Source organism: Myotis daubentonii, chromosome 12, assembly GCF_963259705.1.
Source record: "Myotis daubentonii chromosome 12, mMyoDau2.1, whole genome shotgun sequence".
Lineage (NCBI taxonomy): Eukaryota > Metazoa > Chordata > Mammalia > Chiroptera > Vespertilionidae > Myotis > Myotis daubentonii.
The window spans coordinates 25075496-25097835 of record NC_081851.1 but is presented as its reverse complement, the minus strand read 5'-3'; the positions used below and the strand labels follow the sequence as shown (position 1 = coordinate 25097835).

Here is a 22340-nt window from a genome sequence, read left to right as displayed (position 1 = left end):
AATGAAATGGAAGGATACTAAACTCAATGCATAAACCTTGCCCAGTTCACAACAAAACAAGAACACAAAGATATAAAAAATATTTTGGGAGCAATTGGGTAATATAGATTATGTATTAGATATTAGATGTTAAATTTGTTAGGTATGATAATGGTATGCTGGTTATGTTAAAAAAAGATGCCTTTGCTCTTGGGAGATAGGCAATGATATATTTAGCTATAAAGCACCATGAAGACTGAAGTTTATTTTCAAAGGGATCAGGAAAAAGAAAAACAACCAAAGAAAGAAAAAAGATAAATATGTACAGAGAAGACAGAAAGCAAATGTAATAGAATGTAAATGCTTGGTGAATTAGAGAAATGAATGTTCATTTTACTGTGTTTCCCAATGTCTCTGTAGTTTTGAAATATTTCAAAATAAAAGCAGGAAAAAGATATAAAGTAATCTATGCGAGGCTAATTACTATAGTTGATTTTATTTAGATATGGTAAATACTAATAAATGATTTAAAACTTATTAAAAAAAAGCCCACCATAAAATTCCTTCCCATTAAAGCTAATCAACCTATAAGATTGACTAACATCAACTCTGGCCAGTGTTAGCACATAATTTCTGCCTTTATTTTCCCCACGAGTCAAGAATCGTATTTGCTTTATTTGTAAAACTAACAAATCAATAAAATGCTATAAAATTCAGACACCTTATAAAAAACAATTTAACATTGGAAAAGCTATAATCTTTTGGTTTTAAAATAATTTATTTCATAGTCTTTTAATTTCATGTCTCAGAGCATACATTATTTACCCAAGAGATGCTGGACAGAGATTGTAAAAAGGGAGGAAACATTTAGGATAAGAAACTGCCTCAATTTCATTAGAATTTGATCCTACTTTATAAAGTCTTGCTAGGATAAATTTCTATCATACTTCTTTTGTGCTTACAAAAAACATTAACTTCTCAATTGCCAATGTTGTAAATAAAAATCTTTACAATTAAGTATGCATTCAATTGACACACAGGCAACCAAATAATTATCAACATTAGTATAATGTGTATTTCCTGTCACTGCACTAACATTAAACTAAACTTCAAACCACAAAAACATTGTGACTAACATTAAAAAGGCAAGCTGAAGATACTCAAAGCTTATAAAGGACAAATTGCACATGGTTAAGATGGGACATCATTTGACAGGGGCTGATGTTGTGCATATGGCTGCTTTTTTTTATAAGAAGGCCACCGGCAAACAGGGCAACAGTGTCGGCCCCCAGCCAACCACATCGCAATGCAATTCTGATGGAATACATGACCACAAGGTAACCCCATTAGCAAACATCCATTTTCAAAATTCTCTAGACAAACAACACATTCAGTACAGTGCAGCATATCAGCAGGCCAAGTTAACCAATCAGGTTCCATATCTTCATTAGTGTTATATGATCCATATGACCTCCCTTTCCTTTCATGTAGGCTGGTCTGACAATAATTATTGGCACATGAACAAGCCTCAGCACCACAGTGACTTACTCTTCCTACAGAATTGTGAACTATGCTTTGTTTATCTTCAAATACTTCCTTCTCACTGTTAAAAGTGTCTGTGCTCTCGACATCCGAGTCATTTTCAATATCGTGAGAACTCGCCAACATTTCCTCTTCAGACAGGATTCCCAGACACTTAAACTGCCACATTGGCAAGTTTTTTATATAATCAGTTGGTATCAAAGGGTGAAGCCAAAGGTCAGGGAAAGCTAATCGCTCCAAGTATAAGTCGGGGTCTTCATCCCAATCAGATTCCACAGGGAAGTTCTGAAAAGAAGCAATCGGGTGGAAGAGGTAGCTGGTGTACCAGTCCCATAGACTTGATAACCACTCTAAGTTATTGGCATTGATGTCATCATTGTTGTTGCGTCGTCTCTTCTTCTCAAAGTAATCAATTAGTAAACCATGTCCAAGGTATGTACTGAGAAATAGGGCTGGGTGTGAAGAATAAAACATCCAGTCTGCTCTTACCCATGAAGCCAGTGTGGTTGTATTAGAATATCTCAACAATTTTAAGCTATATTCATAAAAGCTATCTAAGTAAGGGAGCTGTAAAAAGCCCAACACTGGTAGCCAGGAAATAATTAATAGAGAATTATATGTTCCTAAAGTGCTTATGAGAACCACAAATCTCTTTATGGTAGCTCCTTGTGTGATAAATAAGTCCATCCAAGCCATAAGGTTAACTAGAACCAAGCTCAAAACAAACAAATCGTTTACTTCAGGTTGTAATGAGCGCAAAAACGAATCCATGGCCTGAAGGGATATAAATTCACCTGTGTGATTTCCATATCTGTAAATTCCTTCAGGAGTTCTAAGTATGTATGATGGCATGTTATATACACCAATATCTGTCATATAACTCCTGTTGTCCCAATTTTCCACATTAACAAAAATAAACTCAACTCTTCCAGTAAACTTTATACTTAGTGCAGAGAAGAAAGCTGGGGGTTGGTCAAGGTTTGCAAACAGGTATATTTTTACCCAATATTGATCACTTTTATTCCATTCTTCTTTTAAATGTTCAGCATTATAAATGGTTTTGATCCGAGAAGCTGCATGAGTAGTTATCCACTTAAAAATGTGTTCTACTTCAATCTTGCGTCCACTGTATTCTTTAAGCATGACTTTCCCTTTAGAAGTACTTGTTTGTGGAACAGACATGATGAGTGTGGATCGTACCCAGCCTCTTCTCTTGCAGTATCTATAAGAGAGGAAACTGTAAGTCAACAGCTGGGCTGCTAGATAAGCTTCCTCAGTATTATGCAAAGGATCTGTCTTCTCCTGACAAATTTCTTTAGCACTTGAAAGATACTCTCTCCCCCAAACCAAATAACCTCTACAAAATCAATAGTAATATCAATATCTCACAGTTTGTACAAGAGTTTGAAAAGTAAGCTCTCTTTTTGTAGTTTCTTTTTATCTTATCTCTTTTTAAGAAAGTGTAGCTTGAAAAGTCAAGGAATCAGCAAATACTTCAGCATCTATTATGAACCTACTAACTGCATTAGTGTCGATAAGATCCAAAAGATAATAGAAAAATAATTCCTGCTCACCAGGAATTTAAAATCATATTAAGGAAACAAAACAAGGATAAAACTGTATATATTCCATTACTAAATAATGTTAAGAAAAAGTTCAAAAAAAGGAATATCATTGGAAGTTTGAACTGGTGAAGATTTTGTGAAAGGTTTGGGAACTAAAGTAGGTCTTGAAGATTCAGATGAGCAAAGACGAGAGAAGGAAATCGATTATCCTACAGCACGAGTCCTTGACTTGAATGCAAGCTCTCTGAGGATAGGAGCCATGCTGTGCCCATTTATTAACCAAACACCCACCATAATGCCTGATGCACACAGGCAGTTAAAAGTAACGGGCACAAAAGCTCATCTAGAAAAGAGCAAGTCCCATATTGTTTTGTAGTCTCTCATGTCTTTAAAGACCATGAAGAGGAGTGTTTAACAAAGAGGAAACAATGACAGTAAGTTTTCAGTTTAAGAAGAGATTCAGTCTAACTATGACCCCATTTTATAACAGAGTAAGTACAAAAAAATTACCTAAAATTAAATTGTTTAGATTTACCCATAGGGTCATGACTCCAATCCCTTTGAATATGGACTGATTCTTACTATAATAATTGTGACATCCTTCTCCTCTAAAAAAACTAGATTACAAATGAAAGGGAATACTAAAAAATAAAAATGGCTGTTGTATTACAGTGGTGAGATAATAAAGTTTTCTTTAAAAAAAAAAATTTTTTTTTTTTTTCAAAAACCTACCCTGTGGAATTTTACATTATATAAATGTACGTTAATGAAGTTGGGGGAGGCAGGGGGTTACCATGTGATACATTTTTTTTAGTACAAACAACTGTCTGTTGATACATTTTGTTACAGATTTGTAAATGAATGGTAATAAAGTAAAGACAGCATGTTCTGTCATAAAGACAAGGTTAGTGATGACTTTGGGAAATGATCTGGGTGACTCAGAATCATAGACCATAACTCAGCTTCTTGTTGAGTTGATTCACTTCCTTAACAAGATCAGATTCCATTAAAATCAATATTGCTTTAACTGAAATGGTTTTAGAATTATATATCCTAAAAAAAAAATATATGTTCTATCCCTTAACAAGGTATTTTTCTAATGCAAAATAATTCATTGATGTTAATTATATTTTTACCCCCCAAATCAGCAAGTTAAATACATATACAGATAACTGTCTTAATCTTAAATATCTTTAAATAGCTTTATTTTTTAATTGCATATAGTAGTTATGATGACACATTTCTTCTCTTGGTCATTCTTTTTATCTTTGAAACCACTTCAGAGAATATTTGGCTTCTGATTTGTGTTATAAATGGAATGACAGACTTTCTAATAGAAAACCTTAGTCCGTGAAACAGTTTTAGTGCATATTATTTTTTCATGCAAGAAAACAAATGTACTATGTGCTTTCTTTTCAGTTCAGAGCTAAATGATAGTTTTAAGGTTCATCATTACAGATGGAATTTAAGAGTACCCAGGAAAAAATAATTCTGCATGTTATCATGACCTTTCAAATTAAATGTTTCCATACTTGAAAAAAACTCTAATACTTATTTATCTAAGCACAGTTCTAAAGAAATAAAATACACAAATCAAGTATATCATTAATTTAAACTATACTGCTAAATAGAAGTAAAGCCTAATGTACATATTATTTCTAAAAAATGTTATATACTTATAAAACAGCAGGCTACTAATATATATATCTAAACACCATTCTAAAAAAATCTAATACACAAAGTGTATCATATTAATTTAAACTTTACTGTTAGAAATAAAGGCAAATGTAATATTATTTTTCAAGAATGTTATATTATTTTTTATCTGTATAAAAATGTTTATTGCCAATTAAAAAAAAAAGCTTTTTAAAGGTCTGAATAAATTCAGTAACAACACCATGAAAATAGCCTGTAGTTTTTAAAGTAAATTTTTTGAGATCTCTTAGAGATTTTGAAGACTAAAAATGATAGAAAACATGGCTTATGAGTTTTGGCACTTGAGTTTCTGGTGTGGCATTGGTATTCTGTTTATGTAATGCTGTTTCTTCAGATGAAGTCATTGGTCATCTTGGCCTTCCTCCAATCTTTCCTTCACTGCTTATTCCATGGGCCTCCATCCCTGATACTCACTACACACCGCCCTGTTTACCACTTAGCTTCCTGCAATTCCAATGTCCTCCCATTTGTTCTTCAATACCCCTAATCTCTCTAACCCCACCCTCACCCCCTACAAGATATATACTCATTTCACTTTCTACTTTCTCAAAAAAAAAAAAAAAAGAGTATAGACCTGAAAGGTACAGCTATCTGAGCTAGATCCCTTGTTGGGGGAATGAGGGGAACTATGGCCAGGCAAGCTAGATACTCAAGTACAAAAATTAAAACTTCTGCTATGGAAGGAGTCAGAGACTGCCCAGAAGTGGTGGTCCTGAACAGTTTCATGGGGCGAAAAAGGTCAAGAAAGTACTGCTATACAATGGGACTGGCACACTAGAGGAGGCTGTCCTGAAACCACCCAGAGAAGGAACTACACACTACAGCCGGTTGCAAGTTTGATATGCTTGCAACACAACCCTAGCTGGTTTGGCTCAGTGGATAGACCATCGACCTGCGGACTGAAGGGTCCTGGGTTCAATTCCGGTCAAAGGCATGTACCTCATTTGCAGGCTCCTCCCCAGCTGGGCCCTGTGGGCACGAGCGGGAGGGAACCAACCAATGAGTTTCTCTCACATCAGTATTTCTTTGTCTTTCCCTCTGTCTTCCACTCTCTCTAAAAATCAATGGAAAAATATCCGTGAGTGAAGAAAAAAAATGAAAAAAAGAACACAGACAGTGGAGTAGAAAGTTTTGGTGTTTTAAAAATCTGAGATCAAAATGATGACTAAATTATTCAAAATATGATTAAAACACTTGCTGAATAACTCTATTCCCTGGCCAGTTCTTCTATATCTCCATAATCCTCAAAAGAAGAAACAACTAACCCTGACTAAGCACAGCTTCTATAACAAGAACCGTTCTTACTCTAGGTCAGTGGTTGGCAAACTCATTAGTCAACAGAGCCAAATATCAATAGTACGACGTTTGAAATTTCTTTTGAGAGCCAAATTTTTTAAACTTAAACTATATAGATAGGTACATTGTTATTAACTTAATTAGGGTACTCCTAAGGCTTAGGAAGAGCCACACTCAAGGGGCCAAAAAGCCGCATGTGGCTCGCAAGCCGCAGTTTGCCGACCACAGCTCTAGGTGGAAGCCTTTCCAAAGAAAATGAAACGTGAACATGACATTATTGAAACTGATACAAGTAGCTGTGCATCAAAATCTTCATGTTTGTGCCCTGGTTGATGTGCCTCAGTTGGATGGGCGTCAACCTGTGCACTGAAAGGTTGCTGGTTCGATTCCCGGTCAAGGCATGTACTGGAAGTAACCAATCGATGTTTCTTTCTTTCTTTCTCTCTCTCAAATAAATAAAAATTTATTTGAAAACAAAAATTTATTCAGTAGATAATTAAATGAATAGATGAATTTAAGTTGTAACTTGATGGCACTAGAAATGAAAATAAAATTCAATATAATGAACAAATGGAAAAAATAAAACAAATCAATTTGACAGACTAAATACTGGAGATGATGACAAAGAGAAAAACAAAAATGCCTTTAATGATTCTTGTCTGAGAAAACGGAAAAAACAAACAATAAAAGAAAAGGAAAGGTAGAAAGGGCACGTGGTTTATTAAAGAAAAAGAGGATGAATCTGAATTTGGATACTAGGTTTAGGGAACACAATGTATTAGGGATAATGGTAGAGCACATGAAAATGAGTGTCAAAATGCAAACCAGATATCAGAATTATGGAATAAGATTTAGGTAAGTACAAAGATGTCACCAAAAGCCATAAATGTGAAATTTCTCTGGGAAAGAAAAGTGAAACAAAAAGGACTGAAGACATACAATTAAGAGTGTCCCTCACTAGAAAGAACACAGAAGCAGCAAAAAGAGAGAAAGTAAATAACTGCCACTGCCAGTTTATCAAAAACTATTAAGCATCTGTGTGACTAACAGTGTGCTGAATGAGAGAACTAGCTTTCATTTTAAAGAGGCTTCTAATATCACTGTCTTTATTTTTAAAAATTCTGGTCAGAACTCAGATTCTAAGAACTGCCTAATCAACTTACCTGGGGTCACTAGAACAGTTGAAAGTGCCTGTCCGTATTCCAAATCTTGACACCTTTTTCACCATTTTCTCCCAGTGGATTTTACCCACTAAGGGACTTCTGTCGTTTGCTATGACCTATTTCCCCCAAAAGAAAAACAGAAATGTTAATAACTTAAGATAGAGTCAAACCAACCATTTTTAATATAACTTCACTTAAAAGAAAATTCTGTTCACAGTTCTTCTTTGCTGTACTATCATATCACAACTGCAATTCTTATAAAAGGAGACACTGTCCAACTGGACAAGACTTAAAATACTGAATACAGTACATTCAACTCCCACATTCTGTGGTAGTTACACAGAAGGGGAGTCAAAGCCATATTAAAAAGCTAGCCACATCCCTTTCTCTACCATGTGGCCTGGTCTCTAGAATTAAGTTTCATAGGTTTAAGAAAATGGCCCTTGGAGTCATTTCTCTGCTCTCAAAATTTTAAACAATAATACAAATAAAGCTTACTTCAAAATGATCACCTGTGGGTTCAATGCATTCAAATTTTACTTTTTTAAAAGTATAATTATGGAGCCAAGAGTAAAACACATGTTTTATATTAAATTATGCTTTGACTAAAATCAATACTACTACTTTCATAAAAATCACGAAAGGTTCTAACATATAAAAAGAATTACCATAATGAATTCTACATTTTTGAACTTCTACTTCAAATATGCAAGTTGCTTTCAAACACAATTAGCATTGGTAGCAGAAAATATTTTTTCAAAAGAAAAACAAAAAAACTAAATTAACCTAAGTAAATGAACCTTCAAATTATGTAATGACTTCTTTCTTGGTCTTTCTAATAGTTAACACCAGTAAAAAACAAAAATTAAAAAAAAAAAAATATATATATATATATATATATATATATATATATATATATATATATATATATATATATATATATAAATAAATAAAAACCACAGCCCTGGGCAGGATGGTTTAGTTGGTTGGAGCATTATCTGTACACCAAAAAAAAAAAAAAAAAAAAAAAAGGTTATGGGTTTTGATTCCTAATCAGGGCTCATATCTAGATTGTGGGTTTGATCCCTAGTTGGAGAGCACAGAGGAGGCAACTAATCAATGTTTCTCTCTAAAAATTAATAAAAACATATCCTCAGGTGAGGATTAAAAAAACAACAAGAAATACAAACACAAATAACTAAATAGGAACTAAAGGAAAGACGAAAATATTTGATTTAAGCCCAGGGTGTATATATCCCAAGTGTTATTGTTTTTTCATGAATGCTGTATTACTAGAACTATTTAATTCAAAATTACAACACAATACTCAGAGGGCCTCTAATCTTTTTGGAAGGAAGGGCTATTTTCATGTTCACAAAGTCTCCAGGAAGTGAAATCCCAGGGGAGTGTGTGAAATGAGTGCCAATAGTCAACTCCCAGGAAGAGGCGGAGACAGCACAGCTACCTCATCTGTGGAAGTCTAACAAATTTCAAGGAGAGAGAGCACATGGTAGTGACAAATGACACTGTAAGTGCCAACAGTCCAATAAACCCTGCCATATACCATTGGTGGTATCATCCTTATGCCTACACAGACATACATACATATGTAACATAACTTTGAAGCTTAATAAGTACACATAAATAGTACTTTTTAGTGACAATAAATGGTCTTATTTAGGAAGGCATAAGTTATTATTCAAATGCTGAGATGGTTGAGGTAACCAGAAAAAGGGCAATTTGAAGACATGATCTTAGTAGATGAAGGCTCTTTCTGAAGAGGTTCACATCAGTTACAAGTCAGTCCCTAGCTTTCAAATTTTTCCACAGTCCAAAGGTGCTGCATAAATTTTACTTGAAGAATAAGGGAGATCAAGCAAGACAAGCATTTCTTTTCTTTTTTTCCCTACCACTCAAGAGTCAATGTAGTAGTTCTTTTTCCTGCCAAGTAATCAAAGAAATCATGAACTTATTTTTCAGATTACTCAGCGTTAAGAGATCACCATACTCCCCGTTCTGCCTTCTTTTTAAAAGAACTCCCTTTCACTCCCATTTTCTAATCAACCCTGCAAATAAACATTTTCAGGTCTTCTTTTTTTTTTTTTAATATATTTTATTGATTTTTCACAGAGAGGAAGGGAGAGGGATAGAGAGTTAGAAACATCGATGAGAGAGAAACATCGATCAGCTGCCTCCTGTACACCTCCCACTGGGGATGTGCCAGCAACCAAAGTACATGCCCTTGGCCAGAATCGAACCTGGGACCGTTCAGTCCATAGGCCGATGCTCTATCCACTGAGCCAAACCGGCCAGGCAGGTCTGTCTTTAAAATGACATTGCATTAAGGGATTAATCAAGAGGTTGCTTGAATCAATATAAGGTTTGGCCCTAAGTCCTAGGGGCATCTTCCAGTGAAGATCCTGATCACTGCACAGGTATCTTTCAGACTTAGAGCTCCAGGGCTAGGAAAGGAAGTAGGAATGACAGGGGATTGTTCCCAGGCACTCAGGTTACAGTACAGACAGAAGTGTGTGAAGAGAGGTGGGAACACTCTTGTGGCAAGTACATGACAATGTTCAACCCCAGGGCCTTATTTATTCAGCAAGCTGTTCCAACACATGCTTTTGGAGTTTAATGATGCCTGACTGAGAGAGCCACACAAAAATGAAAAATCCCCTGGGCATTGCATGAAAGCATCTTATTTGACTCTGTAGTTGTTTATGCAATTAGAAATTATTTTGTCCAATGTCCTAAACAGTTATATTATTCAATTAGAGACTTAGCATAAATGAAATTTGGTGGAGGCTGAATTAAACAACCACTAAAAATCTTTTAAAAAATATATACATTTTATTGATTTTTTACAGAGAGGAAGGGAGAGAGATAAAGAGTTAGAAACACCGATGAGAGAGAAACATCGATCAGCTGCCTCCTGCACATCTCCTATTGGGGATGTGCCCGCAACGAAGGTACATGCCCTTGACCGGAATTGAACCTGGGACCTTTCAGTCCGCAGGCCGACACTCTATCCACTGAGCCAAAACCGGTTAGGGCTAGAAATCTTAATATTTTCACAAAATAACTCATCTGGCTGAGTCACATGGCACAACAAAACACTGTAAGCCTATTACTTTTGTGTCACACCAGTAAGAGTTCCCAACTATTGCCAAAACCGGTTTGGCTTAGTGGATGGAGCGTCGGCCTGCGGACTGAAGGGTCCCAGGTTCGGTTCCGGTCAAGGGCATGTACCTGGGTTGCGCACATCCCGAGTGGGGTGTGTGCAGGAGGCAGCTGATCGATGTTTCTCTCTCATCGATGTTTCTAACTCTCTCTCTCTCCCTTTCTCTCTGTAAGAAATCAATAAAATATATTTAAAAAAAAAAAAAGAGAGTTCCCAACTATTGCTTATAACAAAAAGTATGCACAATAATTCTGAAAGGCACTCACACTGCTGGTCTTATTAAGGGGGGATCATATTTCTTGGCAGTTCAGAAAGGATGTTGCAGTCTCTGTAAGGAATATTTTCAGAGACCAGAAAAAACTAGGTAAAAGTACAGCCTGAGTTCTAAGTCTGCGACAGACTTGGCAACAGGCTAGAAGTGAAGCTATCTTTTCACCCCCTTCCCAAGTCTCTCTAATTGGCATCCCAACACTTCCTCACCATTGTATTTCCTGAAGCTAGTCTAGTGCCGCTAGCCTAACTCACTTGGTATTGATTAAATATTTAGTTGAACCCAACAATTTCAGCTTTTAATGTTTTAGTAACTCGTTCTCTTTCTCTGATTATACAGGTTCTCTGAAGTTTCCAAGTTTTTTATTACTGTTATAATGAAAGTGCCTTCCCCAACAACTTGTCATCTTGAATGTTTTCTGGACAAACACTAGCATAAATAGTTCCTTGCTATGTAATTGAGCATCAATGTCTTTAACCCTCGTCTGGCATAAAGACTTCCAATCCAGTATATTTAAAAATACACTTTTCCCAGAAAAAGACTACTGCAATTTTCCTAGGTTCTTTCATTGTGTAATAGACTTCTTTAGGATCCTTTAAGATGCTAGCACCACAATGGACCATCTAACTCAGCTGGGAAAGATAATCAATTATATACTAAGATTTTTACTGCCCCACACATTTTAGTAAACCAAACTGTAAGCTGTTTTATGGCATAGACTATATGTTATTCACATTTGTGTCTTCAGTATTTATCACAAGGTTTATATATTTGTTAGATGGTTGGATGAATGGATGAAACCAGTAGTTTGCTGGTAAATGTTTAATAAACAGTTCTTCAGAAGAAAAAGGAAGCTCTGATTTGCTGATTTCCTTAGTATAAATACTCCCAGATGGCCGACTTCAAGTTAGCAACATGACATCTGTACATATGGAGTTGGGAAGAGATGTTAACACTCGCCCTTCATGACACAGCATGAGTTGGCTGCAGCACATATCACTGGATGGAACTGGGTTGGACAGTATGTGATGCCAAGTGCCCATATTTTCTGATGTCAACCTTATGTAGTCCAGTTAAACGTACAAGGAAAAACTGGCTTCAGGTTATTGCCTATTCTCTTCCACATGTACTATAGGTGCTACATTGATATAAGAAAAAGCCACAGACTTTTGCCTACACATGTATTTTAGAGGTGGGCTTTATTACTAATCAGAACATTTGACATATGCCTTTTAATATTGTTAATCCCCATATGACAACATCTAGGCTAAGTTAAATAACAACTGCACAGAACACGAGTGTTGTGCTATGATATTTTCTGCATCTCTCAGTAATTCATTTTAACAGAGATTCCACTTTCAAAATTATAGACCAACCTAAACATTATACACAAATTGTATAAAGTCATTGAAAATGAGTATGAGTGATTGACAAAAACAAAACTCAGTGGCATTTAATTTTTTTTTTGTATTCTCACAATCTTTCTCTATGAGAAAACAAAATTTTTTGACCAATACATAATAAAGAATAAAGTGGCTGGCTATATATTTCACCTTTGGAATAATGTCAAGAAAGGAATAAATAGGTTAGAATCTTCCTGGACAAAACTATTGTCTAGGAGCAAAGGTGAACAACTTTTAAAACAGCTATTAACTCTTCAGTCAAGGAGGAAATACACTAGCATAATACTTCAGTAAATATTGACCTAAAGCATTATTTCAAATAATATGTTGCTTTTCACTGCTATATCAAGTCTAGTGATGTTAAATTTCCTTATGATGTGACAAAGCCAGTAGAGAACAAATATCACAGTCCTTCTTCCAACAAAAGTCAAAACAGAGAAACAGAAATCTTAAGTTAAGGCTAAATCCATAAAACCCATAAAGTATGCAAAGTTTTCCATTTCAGAAGCCTATCCACTATTCTATCTGCCTAAGAGTCCCCTGAAAGAAAGTAATTGTCTCTGTTTCGTGATACTAAGACTATTGGGTGGCAGCAGAATCAAGGAAATCTACAAAACTGAAAAATAGCTAATGAAGGATATAAGCTTACGTTAGAAACAAAGTAGGAAATAACAGAATGTTAAAAAGAGCTGTTAGGAAAAAGAGCTGTTCTTTCCACCTCATATTATAGAGAATGTAAAATAGACATAGAAAAGTTTGACATGAAAAGGAGTATCCTTGCCAGCACCGGTTTGACTCAGTGGATGGAGCGTCGGCCTGCGGACTGAGGGGTCCCAGGTTCGATTCCGGTCAAGGGCATGTACCTTGGTTGCGGACACATCCCCAGTGGGGGGCGTGCGGGAGGCAGCTGATCGATGTTTCTCTCTCATCGGTGTTTCTGACTCTCTATCCCTCTCCCTTCCTCTCTGTAAAAAATCAATAAAATATATTTTTAAAAAAAGAAAGAAAAGGAGTATCCTAATACTCTATTTTAACATAAGGATAATTCATGAGCATGAATACATCTTCAATTAAGGAGAAAAATATGAAGATCATTAACATATATTATTCAGAAAATAAACTCATGAATTATAGAGAAGATAGAAATCATCTATATATATATATATATATATATATATATATATATATATATATAAAAGCGTAATATGCAAATTGACCGGATAGCGGAACGACCAGTTGCTATGACGTGCACTGACCACCAGGGGCAGGCACTCAACGCAGGAGCTGCCCCCAGCCCGCAGGCCCCAATTGCCCGATGGGGAACAGGGAACCAGGGGTAGGTAGCGGCGAATGTGGGTGGCACAAGGCCAAGGCGGGTGCTAGGGAGCGGGGCCCCGATCACCCCGCCAGTCACCCCACCCACAGAGGGCGACCGGCAGTGGGGTCAGTGAGCAAGCAGGAACGGTCAACAGGCTGGCAGGCTCCAACTGCCCGATGGGGAACAGGGGACTGTGGGTGGGTGGTGGCGGACACGGACAGTGGGGGGCGGAGCCAGCTGATGGCAGTCGGGGAAGATTGGCCCTGATCCCTGATCGCAGACCAGGCCTAGGGACCCCACCTGTGCATGAATTTCATGCGCCAGGCCTCTAGTAAGGAATGTAAGGTGAATTAAATATAAAAAGTCCTTTTCCTTTTGTAGTGTCATTCCACATGGAGTGTTACCAAAAAAGATAATCTAGATTACCAATCAATCCATTTCAGGAAAATAATGAAATGACCAAGTGATGGAACAGCTAAGTCATATACCCATTTATTAAAGTCACATTTTCCCTAAATAAGTAAATGCAGACATCCTTTCAGTAAAATAGTATATAATGTTTAAAGTGCTAATTATCAGTTATATGCCACCTAACTACATTTTTCCTCAATAAATACAAAAGGAAACTATAATTCATCTGTGTGAGGAAATATTAGAAAACTGGGAGTTAAAAGAGAGAGAACTGGGATGTGTTTAACTCTTTTTTACACAGGATACCTAAAATAAAGGCAATTTGAAGAGGACTGAATTGGCCGAGATTTATGCATCCTCACGGACTTAAAAACAAAACAAAACGACAGAACAAACTGAAGTTAAGTCAGCTTCATCTAAAATACCGAGAATTTGCCTGGCTGGCATGGCTCAGTGGTTGAGCTTCAACCTATGAAGCAGATCACAATTTGATTCCTGTCAGGGCAAATGCCTGGGATGTGGCTCGATCCCCAGTGGGGGTATGCAGGAGGCAGCTGATCAATAATTCTCTCTCATCATTGATGTTTCCTATCTCTCGCTCCCTCTCTCATCCTCTCTCAAATCAATAAAAATATATTTTAAAAATAAAAAACAAAATACCAATAATTAGAAAAGAAAGATAATTCAATTTGTTAAAAACTAATTCTTGAAAGTTATCTTTAACAAGAGATTAGATAAATATGATTTAAGCTGAAAGAATGACAAGTAACCGAGAGAATATTTCTCTTCTGTTTCTAGGAGATATTTTAAATTTTTAATTAATTAATTAATTAATTTTTAAAATCCTCACCTGAGTAAGGATATTTTTCCATTCATTTTTAGAGAGTGGAGGGGGGGGGGGGGAGGGAGGGAGGGAGGGAGGGAGGGAGAGAGAGAGAGAGAGAGAGAAAAGAGAAACATCATGTGAGAGACACATGGATTGGTTGCTTCCCAAACATGCCCCGGGACTGGGATTGAACTTGCAACCCAGGTATGTGCCCTTGACTAGGAATCGGAACCTCTGACCCTCTGATGCACAGGCAGATGCTCTAACTACTTAGCCATGCTGACCAGGGCTATTTTTATCTGTTTGTCTGTCTGTCTGTCTGTCTGTCTGTCTGTCTGTCTGTCTATCTATCTGTCTATCTATCTACCTACCTACCTACCTACCTACCTATCCATCCATCCATCTATCTTTTAAAAAAGGTTTCTTTTAAGAGCTCACACCGAAGTTTCTGTGCTGATTAGGTTAGCTAGTAAGTTCAGAGTGCCGAGGACAGGGTTTTAATCTCAGTCTTCTCAGTTGTACTGCCAGAGACTGTTCTTTCAACGCAAGCCAGCCATTTGACAGATGTAAGCCACTAATCCCAAGGAATACAAACCAGACATTGCAAACCTTGAAGGTCACTGGAAAAATTAAGTGTGTGTGCCCTACTGCATCATTAACACACAGAAAACCATATAAATACATTCCATTTTTCTTAGGAGTCATTTCTCAACTATTAATACCTATGAGGTTTAAAAACTATTTTCAGACAAAAATAATTTAGTGATTAGAATTTATAATGCTAACATTCACTATCATTATTTGGTCTTTACTTCATTCAAGTGTCACCTTATCAGAGAATTCCTTGCCACTCTCTGTCTCCTAATTTACCTAGCTTATTTCTCTTCTTAGCACTTTCCACTAACTGATGTTATCAACACTAATAAAAGAGAAAAATGGTAATTGGCGTACGAGCTACCCTTCTCATTGGCTAATCAGGGCTATATGCAAATTAACTGCCAACTAAGATGGCAGTTAACTGCCAACAAATATGGCGGCTAATTTGCATATGTAGGCACAATGCAGGGAGGCGAAAAGGAAAGCAGGAAGAAGCCCCCTGCCACTGACAGTGATCAGAAACCCAGGTGGGAGCTAAGAGCTGGGGGGCAGGGCAAAGGCGGCCCTTGGGCCGCCTTTGCCCTGCCCCCCAGCCATGATCGGAGAATCAGGCGCCTTTTCCGCCCTGGCCAGTTGATAGCAGGAAGTAGGGGTGGAGCCAGAGATGGGAGCTGGGCACGGTCGAAGCTGGCAGTTCCGGGAGCTAGGGGTCCCTTGCCTGGGCCTAAAGCGAAGCCCACGATCGCGGGGCCGCTGCCGCTGCGGGTCCCCGCTGCCCGGGCCGGACGCCTAGGCCAGAGGCGTCAGGCCTGGGCAAGGGGCTGATCCTGCGATTGGAGGGTGATGGGGGTCAACACCTGAGGGCTCCCAGTATGTGAGAGGGGGCAGGCTGGGCTGAGGGACACTCCCCCCCCCCCACACCCAGTGCACGAATTTCGTGCATCGGGCCCCTAGTATTAAATATTTACTTATTTAGTGCCTACCTCTCCCAAGTGGAATTTGAGCTGCCTGAAACTAGACCTTTCTTATACCATATACAACAATAAACTCAAAATGGATTAGAGAGTTAAATGTAAGATCTGAAACTATAAAACTCCGAGAAAAAAACTTAAGCAGTAAACTTTGACATCACTCATAGTAATATCTTTTTGGATATATCTCCTCGAGCAAGAAAAAGAAAAAATAAACAAATGGGGCTATATCAAACTAAAATTTTTTTGCCAGTGAAGAAAACCATCAACAAAATGAAAAGGCAAAAGACAACCTACTGAATGGGAGAAGATATTCACCAATGATACATCTGATAAGGGGTTAATATCCAAAATATATGAAGAACTCATACAATTTAACATCAAAAAAACAAACAATCCATTTAAAAAACAGGCAGACGACTTGACTAGACATTCTTCAAAAAGACATACAGATGGCCAACAGACATGAAAAAAATACTCGATGTCACTAATTATCAGGGAAATGCAAATCAAAAACCACAATACGATCTCACCTCACACCTGTCAGAATAGCTACCTTCAATAAATCAATGAACAAGAAGTGTTGTCTAGAATGTAGAGAAAAGGGAACCCGTTTGCACTCTTGGTGGAACTGCAAATTGGTACAGCCACTATGAAAAAGCATATAGCGGTTCCTCAAGAAATTAAATATAGAACTACCACATGACCCAGCAATTTCATTTCTGGGTATTTATCCAAAGAAATCCAAAACCGTAAATGGAAAAAATATAAGCATCCTTATGTTCACACATTATTTACAATAGCCAAGACGGAAGCAATCTAAGTGCCCACTGTTAGATGACTGGATAAAGATGTGGAACATATATACAATGGAATATTACTTAGCCATAAAAAAGGATGAAAAATTACAATTTGCAACAACATGGATGGACCTGGAGGGTATTATGCTAAGTGAAATAACTCAGACAGAGAAAGACAAATACCATGTGATTTTGCTTATATGTGGAATCTAATAAACAAAATGGAAAAAACTCATAGATACTGATGGTCCCCAGATGGTATGGGGGGAAAAGATGAAAAGCATTAAGATGTACAAATTGCCAGTTATAAAAACAGTTATAGAAATGTAAAGTACAGCATAAGAAATATAGCCAATAATATTGTAATAACCATGTATGGTGTCAGATGGGTAGCAGACTTATCAAGGTGATCAGTTTGTAAAGTATATAAATGTCTAATCACTATGTTATACACCTGAAACTTATACTGTATGTATGTCAATTGAATTGGAAAATAATTTTGTTAATATTCACCTGAGGATATTTTTTCTATTGATTTTTTTTTAGAGTAGAAGAGAGAGGGACAGAGAAATAATGATGTGAGAGAAACATATTGGAGGGAGAGAGGAGAAGGAAGAGGGGAGAGAGGGAGGGAGAAACATCAATGTGAGAGAGGCACTTTGGTTTCCTCCCTCACACACCCCGACCAGGGATCAAACCTGCAACTCAGGTATGTGCCCTTAATTGGGAATCAAACCAGAGACCTGTAGGTAAATGGCTGACACTCTAACCACTGAGAAACACTGGCCAGGGCAAGAAATTCATTTTTTAAAATTATTGAATTAAATTATCTGGAGGGTAATAGGTCAAACACAATAGAAAGATTGGAAGTAAAGGAAAGGTCAAGATTATCCAATGTAATTCCCCGAAGAGTTCCCAAACCTTAACCCTTTAGCCCAGTGAACTACAGTATTATCGCATCCTCTTTAGATATAAATGTATTTATTTGAGACCATGTGCAACAGAAGTCTACCTATCCACAATAATGCAAATCAGTGACAGAATCAGCTCTGCAACTAAGGTCTCTGAATTCAGCTTTTTCTACCACATTTTGTAGTAATGTTCCCAAATTGAAAGAAAGTCATATTGAAGATATATAAAGCAATGGCTATTTTAATTTTTATACCCTGACTCAAACTTTGCCAATCCCAGTGTGAAACGACAAGAGCACTAGACAAGAAATTAGGGGACTTGGAATTTAATCCTGGTTCAATAAGCATAATTTTATCTGCACTCATGATGGTAATTTACTTAATATGATACTTTAAAGAACTTACATTTTTAATAATTTAAATAACCTTAGCCTTGCCCTAATGATATTTATGAAATTACGTGTTCGATACATTGATTTTTCTAACTTACATTAAAATACATAAATGGTAATGTGTGCTCGCTCTTTACCATGAGTGGTACATAAACTATACTTTGGGAAGCATAAAAGATATTTTTAAATCCTTCACAGCTCTAAAATTCCAATATGCTAATTAAATCTCAGTTTTCATAACAGGTAGGGTTCATTTGGGTTACTTAATTAAAAACTGGAGTTCACAAAAATTAAGAGATATGGTACAAACCACTAAATAAAAGGAATATATGTATGAAGATCCAACAATTAAAATGAATTTGCTTATGCTATTTCTAAACAAAGCGGTCAACTCTCTTTCCCTAACACTTTAAGAGGACACTGGAGCCTCCCTATGAGAATTGAGTTATGTTTAAGAAACCTGACATAAGTACACAGAAGTGTTACTATTTTGGTAAGAATAAATTCACTTCTATCGCTGTTTCTGATACCTGAACCAGCCAGATGCCATCTTTTGTGTCTTCTACAAGCTCATAGAAGTGCATTTCACCACTGAAATTGGTACTGGAAACAGATTCAGATGCTTCTTCTTCCTTGAGTGCAGAATAGAGCTCACCTTCCATCAAGTCACCTGAAGACAGAAAAAATAACACTAGTAAGATTTCAAAAATCCCTCGTTCTCATCTTCAATGATCAATTCCATTTTACAATGTTAAAAATCATGTTATTATACTTTCATTTCACTCTGCTCAGAACCTGAATAAAATCCACACATTCAATAAATATGTAATAAGAACCTACTATGTATTAGGCAAATATGAACAAAACAGACAAAAATCCATCTTCTTGTGGGGCTTATATTCTAGGGGTCATCAGATAATTTACTGAATGTATACCAGTCTAAAAGCCACCACAATATTATTTAGTTTTGTGTATAACATCCAGGCTTCAAATAATTATTTATAAAATATGTTTTTAATGATGTTAGAGAGAGAGGAAGGGAGAGGGAGAGAGAAACAAACACTGATTCGAGTGAGAAACATTAATTGGTTGCCTCCCGTATGCACTCAGACTGGGGATCAAACCCACAACCTGGGTATTAAACTGGGAATCAAACCCATCACCTTTTGGTGCATGGAATGACGCGGCCAAACAATTGAGCCACAGCAGCCAGGGCCAAACAATTTTTTTGTTGTTGTTAATCCTAACCCAAGGATATTTTTACCATTGATTTTTTTGAGAGAGAGGAAGGGAGAAAGGGAGGGAGGGAGGGAGAGAGAGAGAAACATCCATGTGGGAGAGACACATCAATTGGTTGCCTGCCGCACCAGCCCTAATAGGGCTGGGTATGGAACCTACTACCCAGGTACTGCCCTTGACCAGGAGTCAAACCCTTGACCCTTGGTGCTCTGGCTGGTGCTCTAACCACTGAGTACTGGCCAGGGCCAAACAACTTCTGAACAGTATGTTTTATATGCTTCTGACTTACAAGATTTAGAAATGAGTTACAGAATTTGCCATTAATGCATGCTTAAAATAGCAACAGATCTTATATGACTTGGAAGTTAGATACAAAAGATTACTTATAAGAACAAACTCCATATTCAAACACAAATTAACAGTATAAATTTAGAGCTTACATCATCAAATATAAAGTAAAGGAAAACACTAATGTCAAATCATGTTAACTTTTGCCTTAAATTTTAAACCTGAGAAAACAAGCACTTTATCATGATAGCAACAAAACCACTCACAACGAATAAAGTTAAACTGCAATCCCAAGACTTCTCTGCTATAAAATGTGTGATCCAAGCCATATTTTTGTGGGCTGTGTGTATTCTTCAAGTGATATATACACTCCTGTATACTCAAAGTGACAAATATTTTTAGGCCTAAGAAAAGCAACACTAAATAAAAATCAAAAGGAAAAAAAATGTGTTATTAAACTATTTTACCATGAAAAAGGATTTGGCTTTGGCAGTTAAGACCCCTCTCATTTCTAAAACTAAAGTGTTTACTTATTAGAAATCTTCTACTTTACTCCATTCCCCCCACCCAGAAATAAAAGTCACCATAAACCAGTTAGTAAACAAGAGGCAAGAATAATACACACAATTTTGTTTCCTCTGAAGAAAAATGTACCACTTTTACAGAGAGGGTTCCCTCCTCTGTGCAATAGTAATATGAGTTTGAGAACCCTTAACTTTCAAATACGTGAGTGCTAAACCCTCTGGAATTAATATTCCCAGCTATCATAATATATGGCTACAGGATACTAAATAAAGAAAAAATTTTTCTTGTAAAAGACACAGCTGACAGCTGTACTTGAAACAACAACAACAACAAAAGGTAACTATCAGTTTCAACTGCTATCTGCAACAACCCAGAATGCCTTTCCCAAATGATAGCACATCCCCATTTCAGGAAGAATATATCTAAACAAGGATATACTTTGTCCAGGGGTGAAAAAAAAAATTAACCATATTTCCCACCAAATCCTACCCCAAAACCAACAGTTACTGAAAATGCATTTTTAAGATGCTATGCTCTTAGCACTGTTTCCATTCTGTTCATCAGCCCATTCCGGCTGATGCAGCAGTGCCTGTGACATAAGAAGGGAAAAAGTTCACATCCAAAATACAAGGATTTTTAAAAAGCCCTGACAGAAATATAAAACCAGGTAGGTATTCACAAAAAAAACATTCATTTTCACCACACTTAAAAGTATGAAAAGCTAATGCTATACAGTGTACGCTTTCTCTATGTTTAAACCCATTTTACATTTAAACCTCAGGCCTAAATGCGTCTCTGATACTAAGCATTCCAGTGGCGTTTTCCCCTCTCGGCAACTGGCTATTGTTATCCTGACAAATATCGCTACGCACAGGCGGCGTCTGGGGGCTTTTCTCACAGCCTCGGGAATTTCAACTGGCAAATAATAATGCTTTTCAGTTCGCAACATTCCCCAAGTAGGAGGAAAAAAAAATCACGGAATTTGGTAAACAATGCTAACAAGCTGCCCTTTAAACTGTTATTTTAAAACAACCTTTACAAGATCCACCTATCCCCTATAAATGATCATCCCAGGCCCCTTCTCAATATGGGATTCACATCTCTTTTTTTTTGGAGAAAACCTGGACAAAGAAAAACTGGGCAGCTCCCGGAGGAGTCGGCTTAACTCTTCCAGGTAAGGCCTCATGCTGGGGGGCCACCAGGGGCGAGGAAGGACAGGTCGCCCCCCAACCCCACCCTCTCCCCCCGCACCCGCCCCCCCCCAGCCCCGGGCGGAGGCGACCGCGGGGGAGAGCCCGACACTTGCCTGACTTCTCCACCAGCTCCCGCACATCCTTCTTCTCGGGGAGCCCCGAGTAGCCCAGACCCCGGCACTCCAGGATGGTCTTCAGCTTCTTGAAGCTCAGGGCCACCGGGTCCACCAGCTGGGTGGCAAAGATGCCGGTTTCGTACCACACAATGGCCTCGAAAAACCTGGCCAGGACGAACAGGACCAGGAAATAGAGCAGCAAGAAGAACAGCTTCAGCCACATCTTCCCCGGCGGCGTCGGTCCGCTCCGGCTTCCGAGCTCCGAGTGCGAGGAGGAGGGCGGGGAAGGGCGTGCGCTCGCCCGCTGGGCCGGGGCCCTCTCGGCGCGCGGGTCCGGCTCGCCGCCGTCACTGTCGGAACATCCCCGGCCCCGAGGCAGGTGGGTCGGGGTTTCTGCAGGGCGAGGGCCAGACGAGGAGGGGCCTTCCAGTCAAGAGGCGAGAAAAATGAAAGGAAAGAACTTTAAATGCCCCGTCCATGAAACACCGCAAGGAGAGGAGCGCGGGCCGGCCTTCCCGCCCCGCAGCCTCCAGGGGAAGGGGGAAGCCAAAAATAATAAAATAATAATAATAATAATTCCGACCCACAAAGGAAGCCGGGTGCAAGCTGCAGGCGGGGCCGGGGGGGCCGGTCGGGA

The 22340-nt window shown here is 37.9% G+C and overlaps 1 protein-coding gene across 2 annotated transcripts; it reads right to left on the bottom strand.

The window, feature by feature from the left end:
• Positions 1 to 598: 598 nt before the first annotated feature.
• On the bottom strand, positions 599 to 21926 carry RNF103 (ring finger protein 103). 2 transcript variants are annotated; one of them, XM_059659221.1, is made up of 4 exons: positions 21701 to 21926; positions 18873 to 19012; positions 7262 to 7377; positions 599 to 2743 (listed from the first exon to the last, which is right to left on the bottom strand). In XM_059659221.1, the coding sequence occupies exons 1-4, from the start codon at positions 21924 to 21926 to the stop codon at positions 1171 to 1173; spliced, it is 2055 nt and encodes a 684-aa protein (XP_059515204.1). In that variant the 3' UTR covers positions 599 to 1170. The 2 variants fall into 2 exon arrangements, with proteins under 2 accessions (XP_059515204.1, XP_059515205.1); XM_059659222.1 differs by lacking the exon at positions 599 to 2743 and adding an exon at positions 3553 to 3694.
• Between the last annotated feature and the right edge of the window lie 414 nt (positions 21927 to 22340).

Excerpts from the sequence above, each read along its gene's own strand:
- RNF103 (XM_059659221.1), bottom strand. The coding sequence starts at position 21,926 with ATGTGGCTGAAGCTGTTCTTCTTGCTGCTCTATTTCCTGGTCCTGTTC. Across the intron at positions 7,378-18,872 it reads ATGGCATCTGGCTGGTTCAG|GTCATAGCAAACGACAGAAG; the intron begins GTATCAGAAACA and ends TGGGGGAAATAG. Across the intron at positions 2,744-7,261 it reads AACTGTTCTAGTGACCCCAG|ATACTGCAAGAGAAGAGGCT; the intron begins GTAAGTTGATTA and ends CCTCTCTTATAG.